Here is a 22,718-nt window from a genome sequence, read left to right as displayed (position 1 = left end):
GATTAGCAGCAAGGGATCTTTTATTTGCGCTTCCCACAGGCAGGATAGCACAAACCATGGCCTTTGTTGAACCGGTTATGGATCACTGGTCGGTGCAGGTGGTTTACACCTACCCATTGAGCCTTGCGGAGCACTCACTCAGGGTTTGGAGTCGGTATCTGGATTTAAAATCCCATGCCTCGACTGGGATCCGAACCCAGTACCTACCAGCCTGTTGACCGATGGCCTAACCACGACGCCACTGAGGCCGGTCTACACGATAAAGTACAGCACACAGTTATGTCATACTTAAACGAATGAAAGTCTGTTGGAAATATATACATAATATAAACTATTTTATCAGAAGGTTGACTCAAATTTTCAATATGAAGGAACGAAATTCTAATAATATAAGTTATTTTATCAAAACATTTTAATATCAGGCACGACGGAAGCATGTAGATATGGGATGGGGGGTGGGGGGGGGGGGGGGGGGGGGTTGACAGATCGAGTGCGCAAAGCAAAGTTTCTAAGAGGTTCGGGAGTATGCTCTCCCGTAAACTTTTGAAAACTAGATATCCTGAAAAGCAATTTCCTGCATTCTACAAGTAAAATTTATCTTTGCCCTAAGATTTACTACCAATATTTTTGATTCAGAATTATTGGGTGGGTGGGGGGGGGGGGGGAGAGAGAGAGACTAGAGTCCCCCCCCCCCCCGCACAGCCGTGGCTGAATATAGGCGTAAAAAAAAACCTACTCTACCAAACAGTTTCGAAAACAATATAAAGTAGCAGATTTAGTACCCCAAAGCACCAAGTACATTATAATCGATTATTACTGATTATTGGTCAGTTAGTGCAATTTGATGATCGATCACAACATTCCACCCAATTCCAAACACTTCGGTCGTTAAGGAAACATTATTCTCCCTTTCTGGGTGTATGACCCCACATACAGGATAATTAAAATGATATGCCCCAGTCTGTAAACACTACGACATAGTGTCCACTATTAGAATCGTTTTAAATCAGAAGTTACTTGCATTTTATTGTTTAGAATATCAATTTTCATACACCTCAAGTGTTTCTGGTCATTCTGGTTGTTGTCATATCTCGAAATGTTTCATAATTATAAAAACGCATGTACCTCAAAGAAGTAATGGTTATTGAACATTTACTTTTCAGTATTTGTTCTTGTGCTGCTTTATGAATGAAATATTTAAAAAACTTTTAACTTTATTAGTTGCTTCGAAAATTACGTGTCTTACCGTAAATCAAGAGTAGTTTTCGACTATTTCTCAAATACTAAAATAATTAGTTTTTGCGATCCCCAATGATATTTTAATACAGGTCCTATATTGATAATAAAGTAAATAAATTGGAATCCAATATAAGATTCATCTCCGGTTATTAAATAGAGGATAATAAATGAGTTACCAGTTATTATCAAATTTATGTCCCGAGTGAAAATTATTTCACGAGGGTCATAAATTTGATAATAACTGGTACCGAGTTTGTTATTCTATTTATTACCTCAGCTATTTTTTCTCTAAAAGCCTTTATTTTCGACGCACATACACGAAGGCCAGCCTGTATAGGAACGATGTAAACCACTTTACGCACTGTTCTGAGAATTACTATAACGTAATTTAATTACCTTCATAGATAATTTTTAAAAACACAAGTTCTCTTTATTCTGCTTCCAAATCTATAATGAATTGCATTAAAATGACATTTTGTTATTAATTTAACACCAAAAACAGAGACCCGTAAAGGCAATCTAATTAAAATTAGCTCCACTATTACATGTGGATCTAACAGCAGCCAGTTGGAGCTCATGTCCACCAATAATAACCTTACTTGCAGAATCATGCCAGTGATTTAAAAATAATTTGAAAACATTCCGAATTATCCTGAGGGTATACGACATGTTTCTTGTGAATTACGAATGCCTTATTTAGACCAGTAGAAATAATTTTAATCAGATTGCTAACAACACTGCGTAGTCTCCAAACTCTTTAAACTACATGATGTCATTTTGTGTGTTTGTCAAATCGTCATATGTAGTACGACAAAGTCATTGGTTTGTAAGCGTCAAATTGTCCAATAGTATTGTTCGCTAGACCAATGCAGAATATTTCTCACTAAGAAAATATGGAAAATATTTTCCCCAGTTATGAGTGACCGCTGGGGTAATAAAGAAAGGTATACCATAGAAAAGTGTCTACACAGCCAGTATGTATGATAAAAGTAAGAAGAACGGAGGCGGGGTCTAGTTGAGTTGGTAGAGCGCTCGCCTGAGGTGCTTAGGACGAAGGGTCAAATCATCTCGGTGGACCGATGCTATGATTGGGGTTTTCCCGTTAAAACCAAAACCCCCAAAACTGGTATATCACAGGCTAAGGTATGTGCTGCCTTATCTGGTGGAAAGTTCATCCGAAAGGTCCCTTACTGCTGTTGGAAACATGTAGCTTGTTTCCTCTGAAGACTATGTCACAATAACCAAATGTTTGACATCCAATAGCCGATGATAAATTAATCAATGTGCTCTAGTGGTATCGTTAAACAGAACAAACTATAAAAAAAACCCAAAAACAAACCAGAACAAACTAACTGAATATGTACGTACCCACCATTTAAATTCGACTTTTGACTTTAGCAAGTTCACTATGACTCTGTCTTTAATAGCATTTCATTTTCTCAAATTCGTCCACATGACACAAAAACATCGATCCATATTAGATGTAATATTCAAATCTATATATATATATATATATATATATATATATATATATATATATATATAATGAAAAAATAAATAATCGAAAACCTTTTAGCTCTTTCAAATAAACAAAGACAAAATCCCAATTATTAAATAAATATTGGTCATTATTATCATCATCCATCACTAGCATTTCAATTTGCTTTTTCCGATTTTTCAAAAGATTTTTATTGTCAATAAATTCAGTTGTCTTGTTAATGTATCGCTAAAACTGATATATGTGTAAAATTGGTTTGTCATTTTTCAAAACAATCTGCAAAAGTAGATAAGTGGCTGGTTATTTCATTTATCCTACAAACCAACATCAGGCCCGTCGGAGCGGTTTTTGTTAAATGCGTGGGCGATGGGTGCTTTTAACGTGTGCATTTATTGTCTGTTCAAAATAGAAAATAATTATGTAATATTGGTAAATATCTTAAAAATGCATTATGTTTACGTTCCCAATATATTTAATTGTCCATCCTTCAATTATGCACCACTTGTCAAATGTTATTGATTTGTATATAAAATGTAATGCCTATGAGCCGGAAAGCTGAAAGCTAATAAACTATACTATACTTTCAAGATGTTTCACCGATTAAGTGCTTTTATTATTATTATTTAAAATTATATTAGTTTTATGAGCTATAGCAAAAAGAACAATCATATAAATGATTTGTTATTATAACGATATACCATTTAAGGCTTGAAAATAATATTTTCACACAATTTTGAGTCAGTTTTGTATGTAGATCAGTATGGAAAATGGCAAAACGTTAAATTCACCCGCGATACAATTATTATTGTAATCAACATTTCACTAAATCTTTGCTAATATCCGTTACGTTTGTATTTATTAGTAGTATATAACTTAGAATTATTTGAAAGAAAGAAATGTTTTATTTAACGACGCACTCAACACATTTTATTTACGGTTATATGGCGTCAGACATATGGTTAAGGACCACACACATATTGAGAGAGGAAACCTGCTGTCCCCACTTCATGGGCTACTCTTTCCGATTAGCAACATGGGATCTTTTATTTGCGCTTCCCACTAGAATTATTTGACGTTCTAATATAAAAAAAATGACCAAAACATTTTCCATTCTTACCCATTTCACTGTATAGTTGCTTGCAAGACTATCACTTACTGTATGAATTATCTGTATAATCACTTAGCATACTTTGATTTTGCTTTGTCAAGTGATTATATAATTATAGCCACTTAATTCAATGAACCTATTGATGCAAACACATTTAAAATTTATTTTCAGAATATCTAACGTTATTAACGTCAATAAGAATTCTTGTGCTACTATTGTGATTTCTAACCCCAAATTAATGCATGTGCAGTAGATTCGAAAGCTCGCGTACACAGCCTAAAGCCATGTTTATATGCATTCGCTTAGCCCCGGTGGGTTTACTGCCCACCAGGGTATAAATACCACCTAGGGTATAGGGGCAAATATCGTACCATTTAGAGAATCAAAAAAACAAAAAAAGATGGGAAATTGGCTTCCGCCACAATAAGTAGTTAATAATAATGACCACCCCCCCCCCCCCACCCAAATAAAAAAACTAAAAAAACTAAAAAGAAGAAGAAGAAGAAGAAGAAGAAGAAGAAGAAGAAAAACGATAACCCTACTACATATGGAATTATTTAAACAGTATAGGACTGTGACTTTTATATTTTACAACCATTACCATATGGATATTTACTACCATCAGTGGAGTTTAAAGGGACATTCCCGAGTTTGCTGCAATTTTTAAGATGTTATCGACTAACAGCGACTTATTATTGATTGTAATTACATATCAAATATATTTTTTTGCATACAGTATTAGTGGCTGTATATTAAACGTGTTTCTGATCGTTCTAATATTTGTACTAGGTTCAATTTCATTTTAGTTCATAAAATGTTTTTTTCGTACATACGAAATTATGTGAAGACAAAATCCAGTTTGGGCTTCTTAAAAATATTAAGACGATCAGAAACACATTGAATTTACAGACACTGATATTCTAAACAAGAAAATATCTTTAATATATAAGTTTAATCGTAGAAAAAATTTATTAGTCAGAAACATTTTACAATGCAGCAAACTCAGGAATGTCCCTTTAAGGCCGATATGTCAAATATTGTTAAAGTAACAACAGACTCATTATTGTAAGTCAATAAATGCAACGCCAGACAGAAGGGTACTATTATGTCCAATGAGCGATGCATTGTATTTACTTACAATTTCGAATCTGTTGCTATTTTAACAATACTTTATCTATGGGCTAAAAATTGTCACTGAAGATGGCAGATATCCAAATAGTAATGATTTTTTTTTTTTTTTTTGTCCCCAGAAAATTAATACTATCTTATCACTTTGTATTTTTTTTTTTTTATTGCCAAAAACGGCATGGTTTGAGTTACTGAAATTCAATCACAACATAGCTGTAGAATGAAAATACAAATGTAGATATAACTAGGACAATATCATTGTTTGGTTTTTAAAAAATTCTTTTGTTCTGTTTAACGACATCACTAGAGTACATTGATCGGCTGTTGGATGTCAAACAAGTCAAGACAAGAATTTATTACACTCAGGCCGTATTCTACGGCATACGAGGACATGTGTTCAATTGTAGGACATGGTGTACAGGAGCACAAATAGTATAATTATAATACTGGTAGTAGAACAGATATAATACAATTGCAAAAATTAGTAGATATGATATTTTATCAATGGTATATAAATATAGCTTATGATGTAGTAAGACAAATATGTTATATGTTTACTACATATAGAGTTTGAGGTGGGTGTGTACGAAACATAACATCCATGAAGCCATTTCGAGATCTTAATTATACACGGCAATAGAAGTGAGAAACTGTTCAAAACAATGTTCTTTTTTCCTGTAATGTTTTGTTGATGCTATTTCACTATGCACGATTTTAAACATTAGAATTGCACTGCATGCATATGTCTGTGATTAAAACATGCCAGCAAGTTGGATGTAGTACTGTTTGTCATTTTAACAGGGTACCCAGACTGTGTATATTGTAGTATTAGTACTGTTTTAGGCACTTACGGCTTCTTAAATTTATTCATGATTTCTTTTATTAGTTTGCATGTGGGTTTTTTAAATAACTAATTCTGTGGATGTTCATTAGTTCATTATACTGTAATGTACTTGGTTTAACATAGAAATATGGTTTCAAAAGTAATTTGCGGTTAACTGTGAAAAAGTTACATATAAACAAATAATAATATTCGTCACCTATGTCGTTCATTTCACAAAGTGTGTAAAGTGCGTTCTAAAGGGATATTATTCCATCGTCCGGTTTCAATTGGTAGGTAATGGTTCGCAGTTCTGTATTTAATAAGGTTGGACCAGATATGTTCGGGTACAATGTTACAATATTTTTGTAAGCTAAGAATATTTTTAATGACATTGTAAAGTTTTCTTTGGAAGATTTATCTTTATCACTGTTCCAGTTTTGGATGTACTGGTCATGCTGTCTTAATTTTATGTGTTCTATTAATATTTTAGTGGATTGAAAGTTTCGGTACATTCATGTGTCTGACATGCCAAGATTATCAAGAATAGCTTTGATAGTATTTATCCATTTATAATTGTGTTCATTTAAGAACTGATCACGCAACATTAATTCGTGTAGTAAGAATGAAATCTTTGTTTGGTTTCCCGTTACAATTCTAGCCCAGAAGCTAATTATTTTTTGTTGTATAATGAATTTTAGTGGCTTTCTTCCCAATCTGATTAAATAACAATTTAAATATTGACCAATTACACTTTGCCTTTTATAGCATTATTCGGGAGCAGACAAATTCTAAAAATATCGGGCGAAACTATTTATGCAATAGGCGAACTTGTTGGTCTATTTCAACATTAAAAAACAGGGGGAAAAGTGCAGTAATAAAGTCTGGATTGTATACTAGTATAAACAGATTTTATGGCTATACCATCACGGTTTTTGTTCGTCTTAAAACGAATTTTATATAAAATTTTATATTGAAATTAGCTTCTGGCATACTTCGTAATTCACCCGAATCATTTCGTATACCCTCGGCATAATTCCGAATGTTTTCAAATTCTTTTCAAATTACTGGTATGATTTTGCAAGTAAGATTTTGATTGGTCGAATGAAAGGTCATCTGGACATGAGCTCCAACGGGATGCTGTTAGATCCACAGGTAATATTAATTAACCAGTTGAGCTAATTTTAATTAGATTGATTTCTTCCGAGCTCGCCATATAGCATGAACAACAGTGTGCTCTTTTTTAAAGGTCGTATGCGTCTCATGAAGTTTACGTTTATAGATTCAATTATATCGGTATTTTCATATTCCCACATTTCACAACCATATAGAAGGATTGGGGTTACTATAGAGTTGAATCATTTTAATTTACATTCGATTGATAGGTTGTTATCTTTAGGTTTAGATAAAATAAAATACATAGCTTTTGTTGCTCGTTGTGTTAGCAGTCTTTTGGTTGTGTTGAATTTAAGTTTGCTTAGCGTTAGTCCCAGGTATTTGTACTCCTTTATATTCTCAATTACCCTATTTCCAAGCGTAAATATTTTCCTGTAATCCTTTGTATTACCGTTAAATATTGCTACTTTAGTTTTGTCGATGTTCACTTTGAGTTTCCAGGTATTGCAATATTAAAAAAACACACCATTTACTGTATGTTATAGGTCAAATACTGAGGAAGCTAGAAGGCTTAATACACCTGTTTCAAGAAATATATGTACGTCGTCTATTGCATGAGGAACACCCGTACAATTATTTTTTTTAAAGTCTCCAAGTCGTTTAAATAGAGGGAGAATAAGATCGGTGACAGATTTTACCCTTGGCGTACTCCGATGTCACATGGGAAAAGCTGAAAATGTACTGAATTTACACTAACACACGACTTAACACCCTGATACTTATTATGTATAATGACGAGTATTTTGCCGTTAATTTTATTATCTAATATTTTTTGCCAAAGATAAGCCCTGGATATCATATCAAATGCATTTTGGAAGTCGACAAATGCACAAAACAATTTTTTACCCTTATTCTTTAGAATTTCGATAATGGCATGAATGTTAAATAAATGGTCAGTGTAGAATTATCTTTTCGGAATGCAGTCTGAGCTTCGCTCAGGATATTATTATCTTCAATAAATTCATTTAATCGTGTATTTAAAATCGAGTAGTCGTTTGATATACCAGTCTGTGGGACGGGAAGAACGCAATATATCCACTAAAGGCCATCGATCCTATGACCCAAGTACACGATGCGAGTGCTCTACCGACTGAGATAAGTCCTATCCCATCGTCTCAAAGACACAGTCTAGCTTAAAACTATCACCATAATAATGGAGCGTAGCTTTGGTCAAATAGCAGTGAACTATCAAGAATTTTATTTGAAAAGGGAACTAACTCAGCTAAACTAACTAGAATTTCGATATGATTTTAGATTCTGTTCCTTACTCTGCAATGAGCTGTGAAATGAGTTCATATTAATTGCTGCCTTGGGAAATCATAATACTATTTTTGATGTTCTCTTCTATTGGTCTTAATCTTATCTTATCTTGTGGCACTTCATTTGATGGATGGTGGTGGTCAGAAGGCATTTTTTACGCCCCCACCCTAAAGAATAAAACCTGTCTGAAGAATTTTTTTTTTTTATTTAACGACGCACTCAACACAATTTATTTACAGTTATATGGCGTCAGACATATGATTAAGGACCACACAGATATTGAGAGAGGAAACCCGCTGTCGCCACTTCATGGGCTATTCTTTTCGAATAGCAGCAAGGGATCTTTTATATGCACCATCCCACAGCCAGTGTAGTACATACCACGGCCTTTGATATAACAGTCGTGGTGCACTGGCTGGAACGAGAAATAGCCCAATGGGTCCACCGACAGGGATCGATCCCAGACCGACCGCGCATCGAGCGGGCGCTTTACCACTGGTCTACGTCCCGCCCTAAAAACTGTCTGAAAGACCTGTCCCAAATTTTAGTCTTTGCTCTGAACAATTCTCAAATAGTCCAAGTGACCCACGTCTAACCAACCAATGGAAAGTATATCCACTGAAGGATCAAGCACGTCAGTCCCGGTCGCCACCTTCACACGTCGATTGTGTCAATCGATCGCAGGGGGTTGTTTCATTATTGAGAGCCGGCTGGTAGGTACTGGTTCGTAGCTCGGTGCCGACTCCCACCCAGAGCGAGTTTTAGGTAGGTGTAACACCACTACACCCTCTTCTCTCTCACTAACCACTAGCAATTAACAACTAACCCTCTGTCCTGGACAGACAGCCCAGATGGCTCAGGTGTGTGCCCAAGACAACGTGATTGTACCTTAATTGGATATAAGCACGAAAAATAAGTTGAAATGAAATGAACAATATTGAGGGCATTTAAAAATGTTGTCTATTTAAATTAGAGGAAGGGAAATTATTTACTATTTATGCGCCTGCCGAAATAAAAGTATAGGAGGCAATGCACATTAATTAGTTAATTACTAATATATAATTTAGAGCGGGCACTCGATTCAAAGATATAATAAAAATAAGTGTTTCTTTAAAACCCCAAGTTAAGTTTGTTTTGCTTAACAACACCACTGGAACACACTGATATATTATTAATCATCAGCTATTGGATGTCAAACATTTGGTAATGTTGACATATAGTCTTAGAGAGGAATCCCGCTACAGTTTTTTTCCATTAGTAGCAAGGGATCTTTTATATGCACCATGCTTCAGACAGGATGGCACATACAACAGCCTTTGATATACCAGTCGTGGTGCACTGGCGGAAACGATAAATAGCCCAATGGACCCACCGACCGGGATCGATCTGAAATCGACCGCGCATCAAACGACTGCTTTAACACTGGGCTACGTTCCGCCCCTTAAAATCATAAGAAAAAGTGTCAACGTATTAGAGCTGACAACTTCAAAGTTGGGCAGAACTTCCATGGGTGTGGTGGTGGTGGTGGTGGGGGCGGTGGTGTTTGGGGTGGGGTGATGTCACCTGCCAATACTTTGTGCACTTTGCCTAGAATATAAAATGAGGCTGGTTGTCTATTGTTTTGGGATATTTAGGGAACTCACTAACAAGTGAAAAACAGAATACTTTAGATTACTTGCACATTTACAATTAAACTTTATTAATATCTGTATTCCCTAAGTCAACCAGATAGAGTGTCCCCGTCTCATACTCCTGTAGTGTTCATGGTCTTGTTTCAAACATAGCATGAACAAACCAAGAATATTTTGCAATCTGTCTTTTCATTTTGATCAAAGGTGCTATATATATATATATAGATACAAGTATCATTAGCGTATTGTCCATTGGGCTATTTCTCGTTACATGGTATGTGCTATCCTGTCTGTGGAATGGTGCATATAAAAGATCGATCCCGTGCTACTACTGGAAAATGTAGCGTGTCTCCTCTCTGTTAAGATTACCAAATGTTTGACATCCAATAGCCGATGATTAATAAAACAAACTTGCTTTTCATTCGCTTATTTTACCTTTATTTGTGATAAATAACTACAAATCAATTTTTGCATAAATAACTCGGGAATTGTACACTGCTTGCTAACCGTGTAAACAGAGTTTCATTTAATACAACTAGCTTCCAATCATCCAATTATGATTATGACAGAAAAAAGTAGTCCATTGTCTAATCATATATGGTTGTGAAATATTGGGATATGAAAATACCGATATAATTGAATCTATAAATGTAAATGTCACGAGACGCATACTACCTTTACAAAAGATCACACCGTTGTTCATGCTATATGGCGAGCTCAGAAGAAAGCCACTCAAATTCATTATACAACAAAAAATAATTAGATACTGGGCTAGAATTGTAACGGGAAAACAAACAAAGATTTCATTCTTACTGCACGAAGTAAGTTTGCTTGATCAGTTCTTGAATGAACAAAGTTATAAATGGATAAATAATATCAAAGCCATACTTGATAATCTTGGCATGTCAGATACATGGATGTACCGAAACTTTCAATCCACTAAAATATTAATAGAACAACTTAAATTAAGAGAGCACGACCAGTACATCCAAAACTAGATCAGTGATAAAGATAAATCTTCCAAAGGAAATTTTTACAATATCTTTAAAAATAATCTTAACTAAAAAAAATATTTTAACATTTTACCCGAAAATATCTTTCCAACCTTTTTAAATACAAAAGTGCGAACCATAACCTACCAATTAAAACCGGACGATGGAATAATATCCCTTTAGAAAACGCACTTTGTGAAATGAATGACATAGGTGACGAATATCATTATCTCTTTATATGTAACTTTCTTACGGACAACCGCAAACTACTTCTTAAACCATATTTCTATGTTAAACCAAGTACATTAAAGTATAATGAACTAATGAACACCCACATAATTAGTTATTTAAAAAAAACCCACATGCAAACTAATAAAAGAAAACATGAACACATTTAAGAAGGGCCGTATGTCCCTACAACCAGTACTATAGTCCTGTTCAATCGTTTAGACCCTAAGGTTTTTGCAAATGTTACGTTTAATTCCTATTCAGTCCTTGTTTTCTTTACATTTTCATGAAAACAAACCCAAACCCCGACAGGTTTTATATACAATTCATCATCTAAAATGCACGAAGTTGACTTATTTCTATTTTACAAAAATCTATGTATGTTTTGAATGCAGGTTCGTTCTCCTAAAATAACTACGGCTATTTGCGTAACCAAAATCATCACTCTATAGTGTGTTTCAAACTAATGTTCTTTTCCACCTTCCTAGCGGAATACATTGTAGTATAACCTATATTTAAAAAACCCAATTTGGAAACATAAGTCAATAAACAATTCAGACGCGGATTCAGGTGACACGCCCTCTTCTATTTTTGTCAAACAATATATGTTACAGAATACACACACACAAAATGAAAACTTATCCTATCCACCTGTTCAAAACGGGTTTTGGGCCCCCGCTATTAAAAAAACCCTTCTGGATCCGCGCCTGCTATGTCATTAATGTAATGTACGGATACATAAATAAATAAGTGTGGGTGCTATTGGGGATTGATTGAAACATATTTTATTGCATATAATGTACAAATGGATTGGGCACAAGTTATCCAACTTACGAGGCCCTCTCCTAATAACACACGATAATGAAAATATGACAATAATGGACAAGTGTTCATCTGAAGGCCACGTTCCCTTTTGATGATGGGAGGTGGGGTGAGGTCTTAATCTCGTGATGTTCATTGCCACATATTGTACACGCACGTGGCCAGAATATTGTATACCCGCGATTGGTGGAGGCGTGGCCCTCTGCCCAACCCCACACCCACCTCTGGCTTCATATGTAGGTGTATTTTATATGGTTTTATATTGATTGTACGTATTGTGTAATACACGTTTATATTTGTTCAATTGATAGGTTCTTTGATAGTGACTGATAATGAATGTCATGGGAATAAATTGTTTTCAATGTTAAATAATTAATAAATGCATTGAACGTTATATGCTTGATGGGTAGGGAGAAGCAATTTTCGATTTACCCATATTTTACTCATATAACAATAATGTATGGAATGTCCAGTAATACATTTTCTGTGAACTTATATACCCTTCTATACTTGTATGTCATGTGGTTTACACAATGCTACAACAGCACGTGCAATCATGTATTATACTTCGAAAATAATGTTATTAATAATCGACTTGATATGTACAAGCAATGTTATCGCATTTTGGACATTCAGGGCCGTGTCTAGTGAAACAAGCTACATGTATAATGGCCTTCACGTAGCCTCGTATCCTAATCTAGGGGATGGGCAAGTAGTGGAACCCCCGAAAAAGTCTCGACTTGGTTTCATGGATGTTATGTTTCGTACACACCCACCCCAAGCTCTATATGTAGCAAACATATAACGTATCTAATATTATATGATAAGCTATATTTATATACTGTTGATAAAATATAATATATACCGGGCTCGGTGGCGTCGTGGTTAGGCCATCGGTCTACAGGCTGGTAGGTACTGGGTTCGGATCCCAGTCGAGTCATGGGATTTTTAATCCAGATACCGACTCCAAACCCTGAATGAGTGCTCCGCTTGCACCGACCAGTGATCCATAACTGGTTCAACAAAGGCCATGGTTTGTGCTATCCTGCCTGTGGGAAGCGCAAATAAAAGATCCCTTGCTGCTAATCGGAAAGAGTAGCCCATGTAGTGGCGACAGCGGGTTTCCTCTCAAAAATCTGTGTGGTCCTTAACCATATGTCTGCCGCCATATAACCGTAAATAAAATGTGTTCAGTGCGTCGTTAAATAAAAACCTTTCTTTCTTTCTTTCTTTTAAAATATAATATTTACTCATTTTCGCAATTGTATTATATCTGTAATTACTACCAATATTATAATTAATATTTTAATTATACTATTTTTGCTCCTGTAAATCATGTCCTACCACTGAATACATGTCCTCATATGCCGTAGAATACGGCTTAAGCGTAATACATTCTTGTCTTGTCTTGTCAAGTCAGGTGACCTGCGGTCAATGCATCATCCACAAACCATCGGAATGCACGTGGAATCGTTAAGGTTATATATTCCTGTATATTTTGAACCATGTGAATAAAAAAAATACAGTTCTTACTTCTAATGTGGTGCTCAGTCTTGTACATTCGCCGGAAAACTCCGACAATGTTCCCAAGACAGACGTGCTTGAACCTTTGGTTGATGTATGCACGTGCCAATGGTCCATTGATTGATTAATGTGACTGAAGAAGAATTTCAAATTATTTATACCAACTATCACAATTACTAAATTTATCTGTGTGCCTGATAAACAAACTTTCCTGTCCATTCATTGTAGCCGACATGTTTGATGTCTCTCTTTTCTTTTGGGCTTGATGCGCGGTTGGTCTGGGATCAATCACCGTCGGTGGGCCCATTGGGCTATTTCTCGTTCCAGCCAGTGCACCACGACTGGTATATTAAAGGACGTGGCATGTGCTATCCTGTCTGTGGGTTGGTGCATATAAAAAATCCCTTGCTACTAATGGAAAAAAATGTAGCGGGTTTCCTCCCTAAGACTATATGTAAAAATTACCAAATGTTTGACAACCAATAACCATTGATTAATAAATCAATGTGCTCTAGAGGTGTCTTTAAACAAAATAAACTTCTTCTTCTTTTTCACTGTAGCCGATATTTTTGACAATGTTTTTTTTTTTTTTTTTAGGTAACGGCAAGCGATCAGATCCAACGCTAACAGATATGGAAGACAAAGTGAGAAGCAACCTCTTGAGAAATCTTCTGTTAAGGGGCTCGTATCAACCAAATACATTTGTGGACACTCAAAACGATGCCCAGAACAGCGTGCTTAATGATTCGCCAAGTTATAGACATTTCGAGGACGATATACCTGCTGAAAGCCCGCCAAGCGTCAGTCGATTACAATCCATGCTGCAGCTCTTCGTAAGTAGCATCGTTTAAAGGCATATTGTCACAGACCACTGACCTATTTAATGGTCTAACAAAGTATTACCTGAACAAAAATAATTTGATTTGTCCCTAAATGTACTTTATTCAACCATCTTCATAGCCACAATACTCCATTTATTAATGACATTTTGTAAAAATAACTGAATTATGGCAATGGTCCATAATTAAAAAACTACAATTGCCGAGAGGGATGACATGGATTTCACTCCATCATGGTTCAGTTACGGTGATGCGATAGCTAGATTTAGTTTCCAACAATTAATGTAATTTTTATTTATTATCCGTTTTTAGAGAAATACGGTCCTTAAATCCGTGACAGTATGCCTTTAAAAAAATAAATATTTTGTAATAAAACGGGACATAAGTATAACGAATAGTTGAATATACATGTATACTTGTATACTTTCTGTTTCTATATTTAAATATACAACGCAAACAGACACACGCACATACGCACGCACACAATCACACACGCGGACATGTATATGTATGTAGATACAAGCCTCGTGCGAGCAAGCGACGTGATCAAAAACTGCCGTTTAATCAGCCTGATAGAATTATAAAGTTAATCAATGTGATCCAGTGGTGTCGTTAAACAAAACAAACAAACCAACAGTATTAACTAAATCCGTATGTAGTATGTATGTGCCTTCTATCTATCTAGCTATCTATCTATCTACCTATCTATCTATCTCTCTATCTATTATTCATTCATTTTATTAAATGATTTAAATAATTTACCACTATCTACCTACTTACCTACCTATCTACCTAACTACCCCCCCCTCTCTCTCTCTCTCTCTCTCTCTCTCTCTCTCTCTCTCTCTCTCTCTCTCTCTCTCTCGCTCTCTCTTATTCATTTATTTTATTAAATTATTTAAATAATTTACCACTATCTACCTACCTACCTACCTACCTACCTACCTACCAACATATCTATCTATCTGTCTATCTGTCTGTCTATCTATCTATTATTATTAATTCATTTTATTAAATTATTTAAATAATTTACAACAAACGTTTTCATCATTTGCGACAAATAATTAGAAATTAATAATTTCGTCACATAAACATACGTAATTAACTGGAGACTATTTAAAGTAAAACATGATGTCACTCGACATAAACAAAGGATTCCCCCCAACAAAGGTTCACAATACAAATACAAAATAACCAGAAAACAAATCTACGTCACATACCCGCTAAAACAGCAGCCAATAATTGTTCGGCGTCAAAGATTTATGGACTTGCAAATATTACAACGGGTGGCAGGATTTAGTTTAATCGGTTGAGTGCTCGCTTGAGGTGTTTGCGTCGCAGGATCAAACCGCCTCGGTGGATCCATTCAACTGATTGTTTTTTTTCTCGTTTTATCCAGTGCTTTTCTGTCTGTGGGAAAGTGCATATAAAAGATCCCTTGCTGCATTAGGAAAAATATTGCGGGTTTCCTCTGATGCCTACGAGTCAGAATTACCAAATGTTTGACACCCAATAGCCGATGATTAATGAATTAATGTTCTCTAGTGGTTTCGTTAAATAAAACAAACAACCAAATATTACAACGGGTTAAGGACTACTAAATAACCCTACGAGTTTGCAGTTTTTAACATCTGTGTTGAAGAAAGTCAAATTGTCTCTCTCTATGCCTTCATTAAATGCTTTACAAGTACACCTGATTTACTTCATCAGTGCATGGTCATAATGTCCCTGTCCAACTGATGATGGTAAAAGCATAATAACTACAACTAAGATAAAACGTACACAACCTGGTGTATGCTGTAATTTCTCAAAATGACCTATATAATATAATTAATTAATTAAGCACTGTTAACTTGAGATTTATTTCTATTAATATATTTCAAAATATTTAGGAGATTTTGTGATATATGTCAAAGATCCTAACTCCCCGTGTGGCAGTTTATAAAAAAAAAAAAAAAAATGAAAATAAGTGAACGTTTCTTTCACAAAACTTGAATTATAATATCATTGCAGAACTCAATTTTTAATTTCATCAGTCAGGATGACAAACTAAAAAGTGCATAACATGGTGAATCTATAATATAATATATCGGCCTCGGTGGCGTCGTGGTTAGGCCATCGGTCTACAGGCTGGTAGGTACTGGGTTCGGATCCCAGTCGAGGCATAGGATTTTTAATCCAGATACCGACTCCAAACCCTGAGTGAGTGCTCCGCAAGGCTCAATGGGTAGGTGTAAACCACTTGCACCGACCAGTGATCCATAACTGGTTCAACAAAGGCCATGGTTTGTGCTATCCTGCCTGTGGGAAGCGCAAATAAAAGATCCCTTGCTGCTAATCGGAAGAGTAGCCCATATAGTGGCGACAGCGGGTTTCCTCTCAAAATCTGTGTGGTCCTTAACCATATGTCTGACGCCATATAACCGTAAATAAAATGTGTTGAGTGCGTCGTTAAATAAAACACTTCTTTCTTTCTTTCTATAATATAATACGCAAGGCCTTTTTAAAGTTTTCTATCGTTCTGATCGCTTCTCCTTTTTTGATATGCACTTCCGACAGCTTTCTTTGTACTTACCAGATGCCGCATAAGTCGACACCTCTTAATGTTTTGCATTTACCATAGTTTGACACCTAATAGCCGATATGTTTTTCGTATTGGGGTGTCTTGAAACATATATTCTATTATATTCTAAATCAACACATGTGTCCATGACAGGCGTGCACTACAACAGCTTGCTCTGAATGTTCACGTTAAGCCCTTTGACCTGACCTGAAATAAAAGTGCATACATATATTGCCCAGATGAAGCTAATTCTTTTCATAATACACATGTATCACCTATGAGAGGATTTCTGGTATTAACGGTTATATTTGTTGTATCTGTGAAAATGTCCTTCACATGTGAATTTGATGAGAGTCTGACAACGTCGACCCGTACCACTATTTTTTACACTGTGCCGCCCCTGTTAAACTGCTATATCAAAAGTACGGTGCACCTCGAACTTTGACCCAGCCGGATGTTATTTGGTTTAGTACTACCTATGCGGAAAATACCAACCTTTGAGAAGATAAAGTTTTACTTGAAATTAGGCACGAAGGGCTTAAATTAAGAAGTCGAAAAAAATATATACTACAATAAAGACAAAAGATGCAAGTTAGGATAGCAACGGAGTACATAATAATTATCGATCCATGACAACCTTAGTCACAAACATGCATTGCAGCCAAGTCAGGGTCACAGCTAAAGAGAGGGAAGACGGGAAAACATCCAACACCTATCAATATAACTGTTCGTGTAAGGTGATTTTAATGGATACCTGACGTTTACTTCATGTGTCATTTCGGCTTAAATTAACTAAGGATTATTGACGAAGCTTGTGCCAGCACATGACTATTTTCATGTTATCGAGTTATTTAATTACGTGTACATTATATATGATATCGATTAATTTGAAAGTTTTTTGTTTTTTTTTAATCATAGTTTAATGTAAAGATAACGAAGTATGACATTTGCAACAAAAATAATGATTTTTTTAATTCTAATACATTTAAAATTTCTTGTTACAATTTTTTTTCTTCTATTTTTAATAGTAAATACGATATCATTTTTACAACGTAAGGCAGGTTCGTTTTGGAAAATATCTTAATTTAAGCTTCATTTAGCGTCGGCTTAGTATGGAAAATCACGGTATTTTTAGCAACAGACTCTAGTGTGGTTTGGACAAGGCCCGTCACTAACTGCGTCGTATTGGAAGGAAGGGAACTCTTTTTACGTGCCCATATCCCGAAGGTTCAGGCATGCCCACCCAGGATTTAGCCTCTGACATCGTCAGTAACCAATTCCGGGGCTTTGTTTTATATGGCACGCCAGAGTGTCATTTTAAAGACGCGGATAACTGCAATTAATTCTCCGAAGAGATGTTTAAACCTAGCTTTTTTGAAGTTCCACACAATTCATCCGTGATTATGTATTAAGCAAGTAACCACTACTATGTTCACAAGGTGACAGTTTTACAAGGCTGTGACAGGGCGAAGTCGAGCTGATCATAGCGAAGCTTTTTTATCACTTCGCCTTACAATATTTCTTTCATCTTTACCTTTATTTACAAATAAATCGATCCCAGACATGATCCATTTATAAATATCTATATATTGAGGGAAATTGAAATTGTAATGCGCTTAAAACCCTATCATATCAATTACCTTCCTCGTTGGTGTAGCTATTAAGCCACCGGACTTAAGGTTGGTAGGTACTGGGATCGCATTCCGGTACCGGCTTCTATCCAGAGCGAGTTTAACGACCTACTTCTCTTTCACTCATCAGCCCAGATAGCTGAGGTGTGTACAAAGGACAGCGTGCTTGAACATTAATTGGACATATGATAAGCACTAAAGTAAGTATTTATAAATGAAATGAAATCACCTATTAACGCGCATTCATCGACTTCCAGATGTGGCAAGGCGAATTTTTGATGGGAATGAACGGACATTGGAGTAAATATTTAATGCAAAAGAAACTATTAAACATGTCCGGAAATTAAAGGCCAAAATAATAATACAGCGCTCACCCACCAATGTTTAAATAATTTAGAGCAATCGTGATAAAGCGATGAAATCCATTTTTAAAGTAACAGCTACTGATGTTTTACCCTAAGCGTTGTTAATCCTACGCAGTCTATATACGCAGCCCTAGCCGTGACTTTTAAATTAACATTATTAAGAAATATTTTCGATCGAACGCCTCCAGTTGTCACTGAGTTCATTACGAAATGGGAAGCGATTCGAGTGTTGACGGAATGACACACTTCTGTTTTCACATGTCCTCAGGCGGATAGTTTTAAAAAGTATATAATATGGCGGTGGGGTTGACGGTGAGTTTAATGCACTAAAAAAAACCTGAGAAGTGTTGGTTCATAACCCAACATGTACAAAGTATTAGTCCATGAGCCAGACCAAATTACAAAACAGAAGTATATTGGCCCAAACATGTGTTATGTTAATGTTAAGTTCACTACATTACAAAATCTTAATCTTAAAATAATGTACCATTTTGATACCAAAATGAAATGGAGCAACAACAAAGGGGAAATAAAATCTACACTGAAAGAAATACGGTAAAGATAAAAAGATAGGTAGATATAGCTCCTAACTGGCACAATGAACTCTCTGACAAGGTCCCCAGTGGTCGTCGAATGTTGTATGTAGTACACTCTCAGAACACCAAGCACAACTGTTATAATAGTTTTAGTACAACCTAGGACAAAACAAAAATGGATGATGGAATTTCCAATAGAGTACCGTAAGTTAGTTATCGCACTTTTAAAGGGACATTCCTGAGTCTCCTGCATTGTAAGATGTTTCCGACTAATAAATATTTTTACAATTAAACTTACATATTAAATATATTTTCTTGTTTAGAATATCAGTGTCTGTATATTCAATGTGTTTCTGGTCGTCTTGATATTTGTAAGAAGCCCAAACTGGATTTTGTCTTTAAATAAGTTCGTACGTACGAAAAAATTATATTTTAGGAAATAAAATTAAATTTAACCTTGTACAAATATTAGAACGATCAGAAACACGTTTAATATACAGCCACTAATATTTTGTTTTACTAATCAACGTCTGTAACATCTAAGTCCTCAAGTATAATAGGCTTTAGGTGCTTCATGCAGCATTTTTATGACTATTGTTTTTATCAACCCTTTATATCATAAAATGTAAAATGTAGGTGTTAACATCTCAGTTACCATGTAATTTTCCATAGTTGTCATGGAACAAATGCTCGAACAACCGATGCACAAAGAAACAACCTTACATAATGTTACGGGGAGAATGAAAGTGAAGATGAATATATCAGTATTTAAGGGTTTTTTGTTGGGCAGAATCCCTTTTGACGTTATTTGTATTTTGTGAATATATGGCTATAAAGTTCATTTGGTGATGGCCAGTCATGTGTACGCGAAGCAGGCTAATGTACAAGTGACTGTTATGTTATGATCAGAAATGTTAGCATCACACGTATTACACACTTTCTGAGATAAATAGTATTGGTTAACAATCTGTGATGATAAAGTATCAATCTATTGATAGAGATAGAAAATGAGAATGATAAAACTATAAACATCAGTCACTTATGGTTTTCATGTCAAGCTACTTTACGTGTATATAAACAATAGTCGATACATTTTCTGTGCGTATATTAACAATATAAATACATTTCATATTACAGTATGAAGTTTTATTATATGCATAGCAATGAAATATATAGATATACGAAAACCATAAAAGTGATATACGGTGAAAAGTAATATTTTCACTGTATTTTAGCTACAGTGAAAATACAGAAATCGTATTTACTTTTTTGTAAAAGTTCATGATTAAATTATCTCCCATTGTCTTGTTTCTTCGTATTTAAGTTTGAGTTTTACCAATGCATCTGATCGTATTTGGATTTTTTTTTAATTTAAACAACAATACCTATAATATGAAGTACAATTACGATAAAATATCTAAAGCGAATTGAATACGAAGCTAAATAATGATGACACAATGTCCTGTCATTGAGTGTAAGTTAAATTTTAACGGCGTTCGATTCGTTTTGTTTGTGTATGTGGGGGGTGGGGTGGGGGGGGAGGATTGCTTTGTCAGGTATGTTTGCACAGCAGTATTATTAAATAAATGTTAATTTAACAATTAAATAAAGATAATTTTTATTCAAATTTCTTTTAAAACGTCTATGGTCATGTAAATTTTCTGGAAAAGTGCCATCGGAAGAAATAGATCATGGCGTTCATCTTGTTGTTTTTTTCCAATACGATTTGTATGTCAACGAGTGATGATTGAAAACCATATTTATACGAATTGCGAAGCAATGAGTGGAAATATAGTTTTCACACATCACAATTGATGTTTTTTCGAATACGATTTTTATGTAAAATTGTGATGTGTGAAACACTATATTTCCACTCATTGCTTCGCAATTCGTGAAGATATGTTTTTCACACACCACTCGTTGACATAAAAATTGTATTTGAAAAAAACTACATGAAAAAGACTCTCTATATTATGAAACATCTGTATCCAGAACATTTCAATTATAATCGAGTCCATACAATATAAATACGTTTCATGATGTATTTTTGAATACGATTTTTATGTCAAATTGTGATGTGTGAAAACTATATTTCCACTCATTGCTTCACAATTCGTATAAATATGGTTTTCAATCATCACTCGTTGACATAAAAATCGTATAAAAAAAAAAATGAAATAACCTCTCTATATTATGAAATATCTATATCCAGAACATTTCAGTTATTATCGAGTACATACAATATAAATACATTTCATGATATTGTAGTGTAGAGGTATGAAACGTTTAGACTAATTCAACTATAAATGTGTACTTACATTGCATATTTCAGTATAGGGATATAATGTGAAATATTAGTATTGAAGACATTTCAGTTGTAACTGTGTACTTATGATATAAATAAATGTCATGTTTTAACCGTATAGAGATTTATTACGGAATGACTTTTCTTACTTAAACTGGTTTATGCGTATAATCGCATTTTAGATGTTGTTACTGTTGTTGCTGTTAGTTGTTCCGGACGTTTAAATACTTTTTTTTTTATGAATTTAGATAACGTATGTCTGTGTGTGTGTGTGTGTGTGTGTGTGTGTGTGTGTGTGTGTGTGCGTGTGCGTGTGTGTAGTGTGGTGTGGTGTGGTGTGTGTGTGGTGTGTGTGGGTTTTGTTTTATTTGTAGGGTGAAGAGGAATTTTGTGGGGACGAAGTGGTATTGCATTTGGAGGCAAACTGACATGATTAAAAAATTCACAATACTTTTGCAATAGTGCTATCACTATTGATTTACTATCACAACCGTATTTTAACTATCTTAGTACGTGCGTGTTTGTGGTGTGTGCGTGTAGAATAAAGTGGATGACAGATCTTATTTTACAAACACCACTAAAATTTTCCTAAAAGGACATTTGTAGTGAAATACATTATACCAGTTCATCCAATCCTTTTTAAAAGCATCGTATTAAGCAAAGTTTTAAAAGAATATACTCCTTTAAGTTTTCGACGTGTTTATTATCTTAATGCATTGGCAGTTAGCCCATTTGAGCTTGGCTCATCTTGTTTTCCATTTGTAATTTTAAACACTTCTAGCTGATGAATATCAGTTGGTATTACGCGCGGTATCCTAATCACTAATCTCTAAAGCATATTGATTTCTTCTTTAGTTTATTGAGTATTTAATCCCCATTCCACTTTCTTTTGTTGTCAGATTTAGTTTATATTGTTGAATATGCGTTTGCTATGTAAATGCTTAATTAAATGTCCAATTGTCGACAGAGAAATATCTTTCATGTAAAATCTCGTACACAACTAGGTAATTGTTCAACGGAAGCGAGCGCCGTTTTCTCCCAGGAGACGGGTTA

The 22,718-nt window shown here is 34.9% G+C and overlaps 1 protein-coding gene across 1 annotated transcript in view; it reads left to right on the top strand.

Annotated features, from left to right (window-relative positions):
• Nucleotides 1-22,718, top strand: part of LOC121372059 — a 75,835-nt gene that overhangs the window by 39,960 nt on the left and 13,157 nt on the right. Inside the window, exon 3 of the mRNA XM_041498313.1 lies at nt 14,024-14,259. Coding sequence (XP_041354247.1) covers nt 14,024-14,259 — 236 coding nt within the window. The remainder of the gene's footprint in view (nt 1-14,023; nt 14,260-22,718) is intronic.

The sequence above is a fragment of the Gigantopelta aegis genome, chromosome 4, assembly GCF_016097555.1.
Source record: "Gigantopelta aegis isolate Gae_Host chromosome 4, Gae_host_genome, whole genome shotgun sequence".
NCBI classification, from domain to species: Eukaryota; Metazoa; Mollusca; class Gastropoda; order Neomphalida; family Peltospiridae; genus Gigantopelta; species Gigantopelta aegis.
Note: the sequence above shows the minus strand (reverse complement) of the source record. Positions and strands in the feature narration are given on the sequence as shown.